This window comes from Schistocerca gregaria, chromosome 4, assembly GCF_023897955.1.
Source record: "Schistocerca gregaria isolate iqSchGreg1 chromosome 4, iqSchGreg1.2, whole genome shotgun sequence".
In the NCBI taxonomy this organism is placed as follows: Eukaryota; Metazoa; Arthropoda; class Insecta; order Orthoptera; family Acrididae; genus Schistocerca; species Schistocerca gregaria.
Window position 1 is genome coordinate 448592728 of NC_064923.1, and position 17257 is coordinate 448609984.

Below are 17257 nucleotides of genomic sequence, written 5' to 3' on the forward strand. Positions count from 1 at the left end.
TAAATAAAGAGGCCCAGGAATGGTATCGGACGGAGTCATGTTGCACGTTAACGCTTGACCCCACACTGGTTATCGGACGAAGGCCACGCTTCAGCACTTTCTTTGGAAAAACTGCAACATCCTCCGTACAGCCTAGATCTTTCACGGTATCCTTTTCGCATCTTTGGAGACCTAAGAATGACATGCGCAGATGTTGGTTTCAGCAGGACGAGAAAGTGCACGAGTGGGTTCGATTCTGGATCAGTCAGCGGCCGACCGTATTCTACGGAACAGGACAACACAAAGGATGGGGCCCCTCCACGCCCACACCAACGTGGTGACCAAACCAAAAGTTCTACTGCCACCTCCGTATAACATGTTAGTTTTTGAATCAGGAGTCACAGGATGCGGGCTGTGATGTTATCCATGCGTTTGGGTAAGATTACTCATTAACATGGTCCATCAGGAGATAGAAAGTGGACGAAAGCGATCGAAGGGTAGGGGTTGTAAGGGCAGAGGAAAAAAAAGTTCCAAGGCAAGAGCCAAGGGAAAAAACCTCTGCGACAGTAGGACGGGTGGTAAGGGCAGTAGCGGCTTGCTATCTGCGACAGTGCATGCGAGGTGTGGTTATGTTAGTTCGAGGTATCGTGCATCGTTACCACTGTCGTTGTTGGAGCTCGTTGTGGCGCTTGCGGCGCTTGCTGCAGTTGCTGCGTCCCTGCAACAGTTCAAGGTCGTTGTAGATTAGTGGGCGATCGCTCATAGATCGGCTCACAGACGGTGTATTGTGCGTGGCTGGTCTGCGTGCTGTGTACAGCACGGTTTCCCTGCGGTTGCCTGCTTTTCGGCTGGTCGAACATCTGGGGTTTCCAGTAATAACTGTGTTGCAGGGGCTCGCCAGTACTGTCGTGTTAGCGTTCTATGGACCATAGATGTTTAGTTCCTAGCCAGTAATGTCTTCGGTCTGTTATGCTTCCATCTATGGTTGTGGTCGTAGTTGCCCAGAGAAAGGAAAAACGGGTTGCGCGAGTGTCTCGTGTTATTGTACAATCGTGTAGAGAGTTTTTGGAATATCTGCAAGATAGTATCTAGCCGGTATTCCCGGTGAAGGTCTGCGATGCGTGTGTAGCGCGGAGCTTTGCTTATAATTTTGAGCACTTTGTTCTGTATGAGCTGCAGACGGCGCAGGCGAGTTGGCGCAGCGTATCTCCAGACACTGGCTGCGTACGTCATCAGGGGTCTAATAAGTGTCATGTACATGGACCTAGACACCCCCCTGTTCAGTATGCTACGCCTGTTAAGCATAGGGTAGAGTTGAGCCTCGCGTTAGCTTTATTGGTCACTTGTTGAATGTGGTCCCCCCAGAGTAGTTTCCTGTCCAGCCAGACACCGAGGTATTTGACCTTCTCACGGAAACGTATTGGGCGTGTGTGTAGTGTTATTGGGTTGCAGTGCTGATGTTTGCGCAGTTGCTTCGGTCTTCTAGTGAACAGAACGGCCTCGCACTTGTCGACGTTTACTCTAACACGCCATTTCATCACCCAAGGCTCCGCCGTTCTGAGTGCAGTCTGTAGTCGTGAGTTAATGTTAAACGGCTTCCAATCTTACGCAAGGATGGCGGTGTGATCCGCGTATATTGCTACCGTCGCGTTGTGTGTAGCTGGGAGGTCGTTAATGTAGAGGTTAAACAGTAAGGGCCCTAGAATACTTCCTTGGGGTACTCCTGCCTGTACACCATGTCGTGTCGATTGTTTGCCCTGCACGTCGGTGTTGAAACTCCTGTCCGTGAGATATGAGTGTATGAGACGTACGAGCCCGTCGGGGAACCCTGCGTCGCTAAGTTTGCGTATTAGGCCGTTGTGCCATAGACGATCTAAAGCCTTTTCATGTCCAGGAACACCGCCCCAGTTGCTTTGTTTGTGTTGTATCCGTGTGTTATGTATTCAACGACGCGGAGTAGTTGTTGTGTTGTTGAGTGGTGATTGAAACCGAATTGCTCCGGTCTCAGGGTATCGTTTGTGATACAGTGCCTGGTGAGTCGTTTTAATATTACCTTCTCGACCATCTTGCTGAGCGCGCTCAGCAGACTGATGGGTCGGTAATTTTGTGTGAGGGAGTGGTCTTTCCCGGCTTCCTGAACATCAGGACCTTGGCCGGGGAAGTGTTGGTGCTTGAGTATGGCATTCGTGGTAAGTGTTAGGTAGTCGAAGGCTTCGTCTGTGAGCTCCTGGAGGACACGGGTTTGAATGCCATCGTGACCAGGGGCCTTCCTAGCGGTGGTATGCATGATGGCCCATTTGACTTCAGCTATACTAGCTTGTCGGATGATGTTGCGCGCTGGTTGGGCCAAAATGCGTGTGATCTCCTGGTCCGTAGAAAGTCTGAACGCTGGGTCTGAGGGATCCAGGTTCGGTGTGAATGACGCTGCGAGTGTGAGGGCCATCAGTTCCGCTTTTTCTTCCGCAGAATATGCTGGTCCGTCGGGCCCTTGTAGCGTGGGGGTGTACAGTTTCTCCCTGGTGAAGTGTCGGGCCAGCTGCCGCACGCCAGGTCGCGTGGTGTCCAGCCCTTCGAGTTTCTGCCCCCACTGTTGTCTTAAATGTTCGTATTTTTCCCCGGATTATACCCTGGAGCCTGTTACTGTGCTGTTTGAAGTGCTGGCGCCTGGTACGCTTCCAGTGTCTCCTGAAGCGGTTCCTCATTGAGATCAGGACCAGGATCTCCTGGGGCAGGGCAGCACTGTGTTGTTGTGGCATGCGGATTGGCATGGTGTCGGCTATTGCGTCCTGGACGGCACTGGTGAGGGTTTCAACTGCCTCGTCAATTTGGGCTGTCTCGTTAATCGCGTGGGTGGGATGCGACTGTTAAGCGTTTCCTTGAACTGGGTCCAATTCGCGCGCCTGTAGTCTAACATCCTGCGTTGTTCCATGTGCTGCAGTGTTTCTTCAATTTACAGTATAACGGTTTGGTGATTTGAGGGCAGATCGTTTTCAATGCCAACGTTGAGTGTCGTTGTTATGCCCTTGATGAGGGCCATGTCTAACACGTCTGGCCTGTGTCCCCTCCGGTAGGGAATGTGCGTGGGTTCGGTCGGCGCCAGTGTGATGTAGTTTCGTCCTAGTGCGTGTTAGTATAGTTTCTTGCCGTTGGAATTTCGTATTCGTGAGTTCCAGTCCGGGTGTTTTGCGTTAAGATCTCCAGCGGCTATTACCCGCGATGATATGTTGAGTATTGTGCTTATGTCGCGTGTTTTAATGTTTTTAGGGGTGTTGTATACTGACACCAGTGTAGTGTAGGCTCCGTTGAACATGGAAAAACTAGAGGCAACTGCCGTCAGGGTCAAGTTCAGGGAGCACTATGTTTGTGTGTTCTATGTCTTCGTGTATGATTATGGCTGTTCCGCCGTGACCGGAGCCGTCCGGTCGGTCGGTACGATAGGCGCAGTAGCCGGTGAAGTTTGATTAGTTGCGTAGTTTGAGCTTAGTTTCGCTCAGTAGTGCGATAAGAATATCCTTACGCTCCATGAGCGCGGCCAGTTCCGCCCTTTTGTTGTTGACCCCGTCTGCATTCCAGAACATGATCTGTGTCAGTGTCTGGTTGTTTGCGATGGGGGCCGGGTGTGGCGTGTTATCCATGTAATGGTGTAAACAGTGTGGTGAGCGCGGTTTGTATGGCGGCGCAGTACTGCCCAGGTTGAGCAGTCAAGAGCTGTGCGACGAGTGTGGTGACGGCCGCCGCGAACTTGTTAAAGATCTGAGCGGTCGCGTGAGGGGAATATTGTTTCCAATAAACCCTCAAGTGTTGTGTTGGTGTTGTGTGTGTCGGCCTGTGGCTCGGTTGTGGTGTTGGCGGCCGCTGGTGCGCGCGTTGGCGTTATGTGTGGGCTGGCGCTTGTTATGTGGAACATTTTGAGGTGCCTGTGTGTCAGACGTGGTGAGGGGTTGAGTAGTTGTGCGCTGGTATCACTGGCTCGCTGACTGTGTGTCTGTGTGTCAGTGTTGTTATTGTTGTTGTTGTTGGGTACATATAAGCGGATTTACCAAAGTCTTTATTAGCAAGTTCGGCCATATGGTAGGTGCGAAATGCAATAATGTCTGTCAACGAAACTTTCGACTCCAGGAACATTTGGTACTCCAGAACCTCCACGAACAATAGTTACAGTGAACCATCCGTTACCATGGCGGAATGAATCATTAATATCTAAACAAAAATTCAGTCGGCAACCACAGAAAACAGAGGGTCCGTCCAGCAAGGCTTGAGCAGCGACAGACTTGACTGGTATACGGTTCTTCTTGTCTCCAGCTGTTGTAGCAAATCCGATGTTTTCGATGGTTTTGTAGACTGTCTGTTTTGAAAGGATGCAACAGCATGTTACGCCTACTAAGGCGGCTGACGCAACCCGCCGAACAGCTTACGCAATCTTGGCAGCGCGCCATCGGCGGATTTAGCGCACAGCGGACGGGAGCACCTAGAACATCTAGTGCTCCCGTCCGGGATAACGCTCCGCTGGCAGGCTGAAATATTCTAAGTCCGACTCAAGGTCACTACTTATCGGACTTTTATATAAGCGAGCGAGCGCCGCACAGCGGCTCATTCGCGCTGCTGCTGCTGCTGCTGCTGCTGCTGCTGCTGCTGCACAGGCAACTGCATTGAACGCTGCCAAGATGCCGTACAGAAGATACCGTCGTCGTTCAAAACAGACAGTCTACAAAACCATCGAAAACATCGAATTTGATACAACAGCTGGAGACAAGAAGAACCGTATACCAGTAAAGTCTGTCGCTACTCAAGCCTTACTGGACGGACCTTCTGTTTTCTGTGGTTGCCGACTTAATTTTAGTTTAGATATTAATGATTCATTCAACCATGGTAACGGATGGGTCACTGTAGCTATTGTTCGTGGAGGTTCTGGAGTACCAAATGTTCCTGGACTCGAAAGTTTGGTTGACAGTGTGTTCCCGCTCCTGTTTCTGCGTGGTCGCCTACGCCTTCTCTGGGTTTTTGCTTCTGGGGTTCCTTGTGTAAGTGTGTCTTCCTGTGTGTCGTGTGTAGTTTCGCATACAGTGGCTTCAGGGGGTGGGGTTGTGTTGGTACCGGTGTGGTTGTGTGTTGGCTGAGACGACTGTGTTGTTGTCGCAGCGGTTGTTAGGTGCGTGTGCTGGGTGCAGAGGTTCCGCGGCCTGCTCCGCTCCTCCAGGGCCTGTAGCCATGGCGAACGACACTCCGTTCCTGACAGGGTTTGGTGCGGGCCTTGGACGTGTTATGACGTTGAGTGGCTTCGACTTTTGATTTTTGCCCCTCTGCGCCTCTTTGTACGCGTCGCAGCCCCTGTAGCTGGCCGCATGGCCTTGGCCACAGTTGGCGCAACGGCGTATGTTTTCGTGGATTAGTGTACGTGCGTTGGATGCGTGTTTGCCAGCGCATCCGCGGCAAAGGGGTGCCAGGCCGCAGCGGAGGGCCGAATGACCGAACCGCTGGCTGTTGTTACGTTGTTGAGGGACCTGTGGCGGTTCGTATATCTCTACCCTTACGTCCATCCGCAGAAGACTTTTTATCTGCAGAAGGCCGCGGGAGGCGGCCGTGTCGGCCATCTCGACCAGGTAGTGTTGTAGACGGTGGTGGGAGCGGAAGCTCGTCATCCTGGAAGCACTTTTGCAGTCGAGTCCTAGGAAGTTGAGCGCCGCTTGTACTGTGAAGTTTGCGGTCCACTCCCTTTACCACGTACTGCTGTGTTCGTTTTTCACATTACCGTACGTATAATGTTCGATCCCCTTTTCTTTGAGGAAGATAAGGAGATCTTTATATTCATTGTTAGTTGATACGTACAGTAAGGCCCTATCCCCAGAGTACTTAGTGTGTAGTGTGCAAGGTGTGTGCCTTTCCGCGAATGTTCTGTTGAGGACACTGAGGTCCCCGTAGTTTTGTATTACGACTGGGGGAAAACCAGTCTTCTGTTGTGCGGGCGTAGCTGCAGTTGGTGCTTGTGTGGTGTTGCTGACCGCATGTCAGGTCGTGTTTGTTGTTGTTTGTGCTCCTAACCGGAAGTGCGGGTTTTGGTGTAGGCAGCAGCGCCTTTCGGCTACCTTGCGAGTGTGGTTGCTCGCTTGTTTGCGTGGAGTTTCTCTGTTTGCGTCGTGGGCCCTCCGCCTGCCAGGGCCAGTGTAGTGGTTTTCTGTGTCCGCAGCTGCTGGTTCCGCCGTTGGAGTCAGCTGCCGCAGTAGGAAGATAGTGCATGAGTCACCAGTTGCAGGTGAATGTAGCGTGATGTGGAGGGCACTTGTCCGCGTGGGGGACTCACTTGGGCCGCAGAGGTCGGTTATCAATCGACGCTGGCTCAGCAGTCTGCCGATCCTTGTCGGCCAACACCTCAACGGCGGCAAGCGGGACGTTGTCGTCGACGGGAACAGCCGACTCACGCGCCTCTTTAGCTGCAGCCTTGCTGCGGGTTAGGGCGGGGGAACACCAGCGGAATCTGCCATCTTGGTGCTTTCAGGAACTTTATTAGGTGTGGGAGGGCACGACAATTATGCTTTTTCTGAAAAGAAAAGCTACCAAATAGGTCCTACAGAAGAGGGGAGAATGCCCTACAGCCTAGCGTGCGCCGTTGGTGCAGTGGCGCGGCACCTAAAGGAGTTGCGGAGGAAGAGAAGTGGCCTACAGTACACGGGTGGTCAGACGTGAACGGGCCCCTGGCACTGATCAACCCTAGCACAGAACGAGATAGTCTCGCTAAGGGAGTTTGTAACCGAAGTTACGGATTACTGCGAGTCACTCTTCCGACAATTGAGCTTCTCCGCGAGCTACGCGGCTTTTCGACGAAACGAAACTGGAATTGCTCGTATCGTTTGCCAGTGCGATATATGTCTTAAAGTGTAAGGTGATTACTGTTGACGGAAACATCCCATGGTCCCGTTGTGGCGGGTGTTCTGTTTTCGTCTGAATGCCACTCATACGTTAAGTAACTTGAGTTACATTAACTGATCTGTCTGTGAACACTGGTCTAGTCCTGAATCCAACGAACAAGACCAACAAAATTAGGAGGTCCAGTTGGGATCTTGGGGGCGACAAATGTAGCTAATTCTTGTACTGCATTGTGGCACAGTGTTGATACTGATGACTAAGTGAGGTGTAGAGCGGAGCACCTGCTTCTCTCTGCGTATAGCCGATGGCGTCCATTTAGATCTACTTTAATGAAGTCAGTCAGTCTCCGTACCTTGTCAGTCCCAGTAGCACAGCATCAGTTAATTCTGAGTTGCATCTCAGCGCGCTGGGGGCTAAACATATAGACAAATGGTTTTGATACCAAGTACAGCAGTGTAGTGTTGTGTAGAGTAAGCAGTGTAGTGCAGTGTAGTAGTGTAGTTCAGAATAATGCAGTAAACTAGTAGCGTGTGCCTCCTGATGTCCGGATGGACAGACATCTGTAAGTCAGACGGCCAAATGGTTGTATGTAGACCTTTCCTAGATTTTTTAATTATTTTATGTTGTAATTCTACGTAATTTTGTCTTTCTCTCTCAAATAGGATAATGCTTAGTAGTTACTGAAATATTTGTAATTATGCTAAAATATTATGTGCTACATTCACGTCAGCTATATGCAGCATTCTTTTATATAGATAATACTAAAGGAAAATAGCAAATAAAAGTAAAAAAAAAATTAAAAAAGTGTATGATACAGTCCGTGTCGTCTACACATTATGCCATATGTTGAGCCTTTATGGAGCTTGTCTTACCCTGTGAAGTATTCTAGGTTATGGCTCTCTTGCATCTTCTGGTAGACACAGCAAGATTGTTTTTCTCCATCTCTAAACGCAAAGTCTGCCTCCATAGCTGAGTGGTCAGCTTAGATAGGTGCCATGTGGAGGACTCGGGTTCGACATCCGGTACTCCCAAGGAGTTTCCCTTAGTTAGGAGACTGGTATAGGGTGCTCTCACGCTCATAACTGAGTTGCTTGTTGGCCGAGCAGTAGCAGTAGCAGTAGCAAAGTATGTAAAACGCTCGACAGAGCTGTGTCCTGATCCCACTCCCCTGCATGACGCTCAAAGGCGGTGATACAGAGGCCGGTAGACATTCCTTACGTCTCCACGGCTAGGCGAGGAGCTCGTTGTAAACACAACCTTTATAGTCACTTGCACCCAGCAGATACACACACAGCACTCACGCCCCATGAGGATAGAGATCATACTGTACGGGGGAGAAAACATATTCCGATTAGGCTGCAGGACGTAATCATCAGTGCCTCCTCGGAAGCACTGACATGTGACAGTTAATTCCTGTGTGCAGGATGTGGAGGAGGAGTTCGCGGCGATGCGCCGCGCGGTGGAGGAGCGCAACAGCGACCCGCTGGCGCGCGGCGGCTACGCGGCGACGATGCGCGAGCTGGTGTGCGACCCGGTGAATCGGCGCACGCTGCTGCTGGCGTCGGCGCTGCAGGCGCTGCTGCTGTGGTGCGGCTTCCTCGTCATGATGACGTATGCCACCTTCTTCTTCAAGCTGTCCGGCAGCTCGCTCGACCCCGACCTCTCGTCCATCTCGCTCGCCGTCATCCAGCTCATCATGAGCGTCGTCGCTTCCGTCGCCGTCGAGCGCTTCCGCACGCGCAAGATACCGCTCATGGTGTGCTTCTCGGGAGCCTGCTTGGCGCTCATCTCGGAAGGCTTCTACTTCTACATGAAGGACGGTCTCCACGCCGACGTGTCTTCCATCGGCTGGCTTCCACTCACGGCTCATATCGCTTTCTTGGTAAGCGTGCTGGACTGAGTTTCAGCTTTAATGTTGTTGTCATTAGCGACTGACTTACCTCAGTCACAGTGATAAATTTCACCTAGGTAGCACTTAACCAGTAATCCATCCCACAAGGAACTCGTTTCACTAATTCTCACATGTACCACTCCAACAAAATGGTTACAGATGATATATATATATATATATATATATATATATATATATATATATATATATATATATATATATAATTGTGTGTGTGTGTGTGTGATGTCCGTTGTTTCGGACAACTAAGGTGAAGACGGACAATTATATCTTCAGTGCATATGCACACCTGGCTCGAACTCAAACGAGAATCGGCAAAATCCCGCGAGTAAAGACAGTATTGGGAAGGGGCACTACATTAGTTGTGATGATGATGGTCATGAAACACTACTGGCCATTAAAATTGCTACACCAAGATGATGACGTGGTATAGACGCGAAGTTTAACCGACAGGAAGAAGATGCTGTGATATCCAAATGATTAGCTTTTCAGAGCATTCATACAAGGTTGCCTCCGGTGGCAACACCTACAGCGTGCCGGCATGAGGAAAGTTTCCAACCGATTTCTCATACACAAACAGCAGTTGACCGGCGTTGCCTGGTGAAACGTTGTTGTGATGCCTTGTGTAAGTAGGACAAATGCGTACCATCACGTTTCCGACTTTGATAAAGGTCGGATTGTAGCCTATCGCGATTGGGGTTTATCAAATCGTGACATTTCTGCTCGCGTTGGTCGAGATCCAATGACTGTTAGCAGAATATGTAATCGGTGGGTTCAGGAGGTTAATACGGAACGCCGTGCTGGATCCCAACGGCTTCGTATCACTAGCAGTCGAGATGACAGGCATCTTATCCGCAAGGCTGTAACGGATCGATCCCTGAGTCAACAAATGAGGACGTTTGCAAGACAATAATCATCTGCACGAACAGTTTGACGACGTTTGCAGTAGCATGGACTATCAGCTTGGAGACTATGGCTGCGGTTACCCTTGACGCTGCATCACCGACAGGAGCGACTGCGACGGTGTACTCAACGACGAACCTGGGTGCACGAATGGCAAAACGTCCTTTTTTCGGATGAATCGAGGTTCTGTTAACAGCATCATGATGGTCGCATCCGTCTTCGGCGACATCGCGGTGAACGCACAGAGGAAGCGTGTATTCGTCATCGCCATAGTGGCGTATCACCCGGCGTGATGGTATGGGGTGCCATTACACGTCTCGGTCACCTCTTGTTCCCATTGACGGCAATTTGAACAGTGCACGTTACGTTTCAGATGTGTTATGACCCATGGCTCTATCCTTCATTCAATAACTGCGAAACCCTACATTTCAGCAGGATAATGTACGACCGCATGTAGCAGGTCCTGCCCGGGCATTTCTGGATACAGAAATTGTTCGACTGCTGCCCTGGCCAGCACATTCTCCAGATCTCTCACCAAATGAATGTCTTGTCAGTGGTGGCCGAGTAACTGGCACGTCACAGTACGCCAGTCACTACTCTCAATGAACTGTGGTATCGTGTTGAAGCTGCCTGGGCGTACCTGTACACGCCATCCAAGCTCTGATTGACTCAATGCCCAGGCGTATCAAGGACGATATTAGGCCAGATGTCGTTGTTCTGGGTACTGATTTCTCATGATGTATGCACCCAAATTGCGTGAAAATGTAATCACACATCAGTTCTAGTATAACATATTTGTCCAATGAATAACCATTTATCATCTGCATTTCTTCTTGGCGTAGCAATTTTAATGGCCAGTAGCGTATTTGGTTTGTGGGGCGATCAACTCCGCGGTTATGAGAGCTTGTACAAATTCGCAATCTTTTCACAGTCCGGTCACACCAATTTTGCCGTGTGATGATGGAATGATAACACAAACACCCAGTCCTTGGGCTGACAAAATTCTCGAATCCTAGGCCCCGTGATCCAATGGCTTTTTTTTTTTTTTGTCGTCCGTATCCTGACTATTTTGGTACCGCGTGCCACGAATTCCTCTCTTGTACTCACGTCTTCATCTCAGAGTAGCACTTGCAACCAAAGTCATCAATTATTTGCGTGATGTATTCCAATCTCTGTCTTCCTCTACAGTTTTTGCCCTCTACAGTTCCTTCTAGTGTCATGGAAGTCATTCCCTTAAGTCTTAACAGATGTCCTATCATCCAATTCCTTCTCCTTGTCAGTGTTTCCCACATAATCCGCTCGTATTCCGCGCAGAATCTCCTCATTCCACACCTTACCACTCCACCTAATTCTCAACATTCGTCTGTATCACAACATCTCAAATACTTCGACTGTCTTCTGTTCCGTCCATGTTTCACTACCATGCCATGCTGTGCGCCAGACGTACATTCTCAGAAAGTTCTTCCTCAAATTGAGTTCTATGTATGATTGTATTGAATTTAATTGATGAAAGGAGAAAATATATATAAATGCAGTAAATGAAGCAGGCAAAAAGGAATACAAACGTCTCAAAAATAAGATCGACAGGAAGTGCAAAATGACCAAGCAGGGATGGCTAGGGGTAAGATAGTTCCTGCCTACAGGAAAATTAAAGAGACCTTTGGAGATAAGAGAACCACTTGTATGAACATCAAGAGCTCAGATGGAAACCCAGTACTAAGCAAAGAAGGGAAAGCAGAAAGGTGGAAGGAGTATATAGAGGGTCTATACAAGGGCGATGTACTTGAGGACAATATTATGGGAATTGGAGAGTATGTAGCTGAAGATGAAATGGGAGATACGATACTGCATGAAGAGTTTGACAGAGCACTGAAAGACCTGAGTCGAAACAAGGCCCCCGGAATAGACAACATTCCATTGGAACTACTGACGGCCTTGGGAGTGCCAGTCCTGACAAAACTATAACATCGGGTGAGCAAGATGTATGAAACAGGCGAAATACCCTCAGACTTCAAGAAGAATATAGTAATTCCAATCCCAAAGAAAGCAGGTGTTGACAGATGTGAAAATTACCGAACAATCAGTTTAATAAGCCACAGCTGCAAAATACTAACATGAATTCTTTACAGACGAATGGAAAAACTAGTAGAAGCCGACCTTGGAGAAGATAGGTTTCGATTCCGTAGAAATACTGGAACACTTGAGGCAATACTGACCTTAGGACTTATCTGAAAAGAAAGATTAAGGAAAGGCAAACCTACGTTTCTAGAATTTGTGGACTTAGAGAAAGCTTTTGACAATGTTGACTGGAATACTCTCTTTCAAATTCTAAAGGTTGCAGGGGTAAAATACAGGGAGCGAAAGGCTATTTACAATTTATACAGAAACCAGATGGCAGTTATACGAGTCGAGGGACATGAAAGGGAAGCAGTGGTTGGGAAGGGAGTAAGACAGGGTTGTAGCCTCTCCCCGATGTTATTCAATCTGTATACTGAGCAAGCAGTAAAGGAAACAAAAGAAAAATTCGAAGTAAGTATTAAAATCCATGGAGAAGAAATAAAAACTTTGAGTTTCGCCGATGACATTGTAATTGTCAGAGACAGCAAATGACTTGGAAGAGCAGTTGAATGGAATGGACAGTGTCTTGAAAGGAGGATATAAGATGAACATCAACAAAAGCAAAATGAGGATAATGGAATGTAGTCGAATTTAGCCGGGTGATGCTGAGGGAATTAAATTAGGGAATGAGACACTTAAAGTAGTAAAAGTTTTGTTATAACTGATGATGGTAGAAGTAGAGAGATTATAAAATGTAGACTGGCAATGGCAAGGAAAGCGTTTCTGAAGAAGAGAAATTTGTTAACATCGAGTATTGATTTAAGTGTCAGGAAGTCATTTCTGAAAGTATTTGTATAGAGTGTAGCCATGTATGGATGTGAAACATGGACGATAAATAGTTTGGACAAGAAGAGAATAGAAGCTTTTGAAATGTGGTGCTACAGAAGAATGCTGAACATTAGATGGAAGTATTGAATAGGATTAGGGAGAAGAAGTTTGTGGCACAACTTGAGCAGAAGGAGGGCTCGGTTGGTAGGACATGTTCTGAGGCATCAAGGGATCACCAATTTAGTATTGGAGGGCAGCGCGGAGGGTAAAAATTGTAGAGGGAGACCAAGAGATAAATACACTAAGCAGATTCAGAAGGATGTAGCTTACAGTAGGTACTGGGAGATGAAGAAGCTTGCACAGGATAGGGTAGCATGGAGAGCTGCATCAAACCAGTCTCAGGACTGAAGACAACAACAACATGATTGTAGTAGACTTCTCTTGGATAGGAATGCCCTTTTTTGCCATTGTTTTTCTGCTTTTGATGCCCTTCTTGCTCCATCCGTGATTTATTTTACTGCCTAGGTAGCTGAATTCCTTAACTTCTACTTCGTTGCCATCGATCCTGATAAGTTTCCCGCTGTTCTCATTTCTACTATTTCTCATTACCTTTGTCTTTCTTCGTCACTCTCAATCCATACTCTGTACTCATTAGACTGTTCATTCCTTTCAGCAGATCATGTAATTCTTCTTCACTTTCACTCAGGATAGCGATGTCATTGGCGAATCGTATCATTGATATCCTTTCACCTTGAACTATTTCCATCATTGCTTCTTTCATGTACGGAACGTACGTTCGGGGTAAAAGACTACATCCCTGTTCTGCACCCTTTTTAATCCGAACGCTTTATTCTTGATCGTCCACTCTTATTATTCCCTCTTGGCTCTTGTAAATATTTTATATTGCCCGTCTCCTCTATAGCTTACGCCTATTTTTCTCAGAATTTCGAATATCTTGCACCATTTTGCACTGCCGAACGCTTTTTTCCAGGTCATCAAATCCTATGATCGTGTCTTGATTTTTCTTTGGTCTTTCTTCCATTATCATCAGTAACGTCAGAATTGCCTCTCTGGTTTCTAAAGCTTTCCTAAAGCCAAACTGATCATCTAACACATTCTCAATTTTCTTTTCCATTCTTCCGTATATTATTCTTGAAAGTAACTTGGATTCATTAGCTGTTAAGTTGAGTGTGCGATAATTCTCACATTTGTCAGCTCTTCCAATGCTCTGAATTGTGTCGATCTTTTTCCGTAAGTCCGATGGTGTATCGCCAGACTCATACATTCCATACAATGACGTTAAGTAGCCGTTTTGTTGCCTCCTTCCCCTTATGATTTTAGAAATTCTGATGGAATGTTATCACTTCTGCCTTACTTCATCTTAAATGGTTCAAAGCTCTTCCAAATTCTGATTCTAGTACTGGATTCCCTGCCTCTTCCCCATCGACTCCTGTTTCTTCTTCTATAACATCAATCTTCCTCCTCATACAGGCTTTCAATGTACTTGTTCCACCTATCCGCTCTCTCCTCTGCATTTAGTAGTGGAATTCCCGTTGCGCCCTTAATGACTTTGTTATAAGCCGAGTCAGTGCTTTTAACACTAATTTCTTTTCCGATTTCTTCACATTTTTCGTGCAGCCATTTCGTCTTAGCTTCCCTGAAATTCATATTTATTTCATTCCCCGGTGGCTTGCACTTCTGTATTCCTTATCTCCCTGAACGTTTTTGTAGTTCCTTCTTTCATCGATGATCTGAAGTATTTCTTCTGTTGCCCGTAGTTTCTTCAGAGTTATCTTCTTTGTACCTAAGTTTTCCTTTCCAACTTCTGTATTTGCGCTTTTTAGAGATGGCCATTCCTCTTCAATCTTACTGTCTACTGAGCTATTCCTTATTGTGGTATCTATAGCCTTAGAGAACTTAGAGTATCTCGTCATTCCGTAGTACTTCTGTATCCCACTTGTTTGCGAATTGTTTCTTCCAGACTAATCTTTTGAACTTCAATCTACTCATCACTACTACATCGTGGTCTGTGTCTACATCTGCCATTGGGCACGCCTTGCAATCCAGTATATGATTACGAAATCTGTCTGATCAAAAGGTAATCTAAGTGAAATCTTCCCGCATCACCCGGCCTTTCTCTGCTAGTAGGTCGTAAATACAGGTAACACTGTCTTGGTTAACGATATATGCTGTGACGCAGGGAGCCATCTTCTTTCCTACGGAGCGTAGATCCAAAAAATGGACGTCTCCATTTTTCTCCACTTTCTTGGTGAAACAAATGCGAGGTCGGAGAGAGTTTAGATGTTCTAAAACCCAGGTAACTGCGAGTATGACATGCGGTCTGATAGTTCCGTACAAACTTATTTATGTACATACACAATTCATGTCGAAGTTCTGATGAATTTGTTTGTGTCATAAAATGACATAAATATCGGAATCTTTTTACATCATTGACTTAGAAGATTAAATTATTTTAAAGAAATTTGAGCTCGATACCTCTAACCGTTTTTGAGGGAAAAGGGTCTTAAAAGGCGGACTGTGAGGACAACACAGTGATCCTATAAGGGTTCTATTTTTTTATCGACTGAGGTACAGAACCCTACAAACGAAGGCCGCACTGCAGCCCCCTGTGACCATATCATATGACAGATGTACCGTCTACACATCTCCAAAAAGATTTCGGTTGTTCAGTTGTTGTTAGAAGAGAATTATCTTCGAAGTTTTCCATAAAAAGTATAGCTGCTACTTGTACTTTGACGATACAATATAGCTCCCAATTTTTGCAATAAATGTTAAAGATTTTTTCGGCGGCGTATTGATGCAGTTTAATGCTAGTTAAAGGCCTTACGTCGTTCTATTATCGATTGCTGTATAATGTGATCTTACTCAAAACATGAAGTGAAGTGGCATGGAATACAGGCTATCTGGGCGTTCTCTAATACACTACCTAACAAACACGTTCAGCACCCAAAAGGGAAAGGGAAACAAAATTAAATTTCACGGGCTGAGAGAGTATTTGATACTATTTCAGTGATTAGAAAAACGGGTCAGTTTTACAAAGGGCTTAGTCTTATGAGCTGTGATTCATCCACTCTGGCCTGGGCGGATGCACTAACTCGGTTGGAAAGGGGGTCGTAAAGCCGTTGCATCCTCTCCTGAGTCCAACTAACCCATAACTGTTGTAACTGGCCACTGATATCTTAGCTAGTAGCACAGTGACGACGTTAAAGCTGGTCTTACATGTTTTATCGAAGACAAATCTGGAGATCTTGCAGACTATAGGAGTCCCTCAACAACACACAGACAGTTCGTAGAAGCTCGTGCCATGTTTGGCGATAATTTTCCTATTGAAATGGGCACCACGATACAGTCGCATGAGAGGTAGCACTGAGGACATACAATGTCCGTGAAGTGCAGTTGTGCCGTCGTAACTACATGATCAAAAGTATGTGGACATCCCGAAAAACATAAGTTTTTCATATTAGGTGCATTGTTCTGCCAGGTACTCCATATCAGTGAACTCAGAAGTCATAACAGGTCGTGAAAGATCAGAATGAGGCGCTCCGGACTTCAAACGTCGTCACGTGATTAGGTGACACATGTCATACGTCTGTACGCGAGATTTCTACACTCCTTAACATCCTTAGGTCCACTCTTTCCGATGTGGTAGTGAAGTGGAAACGTGAAGGGACACTTACAGCACAAACCGTACAAGCCGACCTCGTCTGTTGACTGACAGACCGCCGACAGTTGAAGAGGGTCCTAATGTGTAATAGGCAGACATCTATCCAAACCATCACATAGGAATTACGAACTACATCACGATCCACTGAAAGTACCATGGCACTTAGGCGAGAGGTGAGAAAACTTGGATTTCATGTCGAGCTGCTGCTCATAAGCCAAACATCATGCCGATGAATGCCAAACGACACCTCGTTTGGTGAAAGGAGCTAAACATTGGACGATTGAACAGTGGAAAAACGTTGTGTGGAGGGACAAATCACGGTACACAATGGGGCGATCCGATGGCAGGGTGTGTGTATGGCGAATGCTTGGTGAACGTCTGCTGCCAGCGTGTGTAGTGCCAACAGTAAAATTCGGAGGCGGTGTTGTTATGGTGTGGTCGTGTTTTTCACGGAGGGTGCTTGCACCCCTTGTTTTGCGTCGCATTACCACAGCACAGGCCTACATTGATGTTGTAAGCACATTCTTGCTTCCCACTGTTAAAGAGCAATTCGGGGATGCCAATTGCATCTTTCAATACGGCCGAGCATCTGTTCATAACGCACGGCCTGTGGCGAAGTAGTTACACTACAACAACATCCCTGTAATTGACTGGCCTGCACAGAGTTCTCATCTGAATCCTGTAGAACACCTTTGGGATGTATTGGAGCGCCTACTTCGTGCCTTGCCTCAACGACCGACTTCGATACATCTCCTCAGTGCAGCACTCCGTGAAGAATGGGCTCCCATTCCCCAATAAACCTTGCATCACCTGACTGAACGTATGCCTCCTAGAGTGGAAGCTGTCATCAGTGCTAAGGGGCAGGGGGGGGGGGGAGAATATAATAATTAATTCCAGAATTACCGATAGAGGGCGCCACGAACTTGTAAGTCATTTTCAGCCAGGTGTCGGGATACTTTTGATCACATCGTGTAGCACTCTCAATTACTACCAGACATGACCTGAAGTCGTATCCAATGGCCAATGGCTCCCCA

The 17257-nt window shown here is 47.1% G+C and overlaps 1 protein-coding gene across 2 annotated transcripts in view; it reads left to right on the forward strand.

Annotated features, from left to right (window-relative positions):
* The window catches only part of LOC126267108 (facilitated trehalose transporter Tret1-like), a 97463-nt gene that overhangs the window by 68832 nt on the left and 11374 nt on the right, over positions 1-17257 (forward strand). For both annotated transcript variants that reach the window (XM_049972007.1, XM_049972008.1), the window contains exon 5: positions 8264-8722. In XM_049972007.1, coding sequence (XP_049827964.1) covers positions 8264-8722 — 459 coding nt within the window. The remainder of the gene's footprint in view (positions 1-8263; positions 8723-17257) is intronic.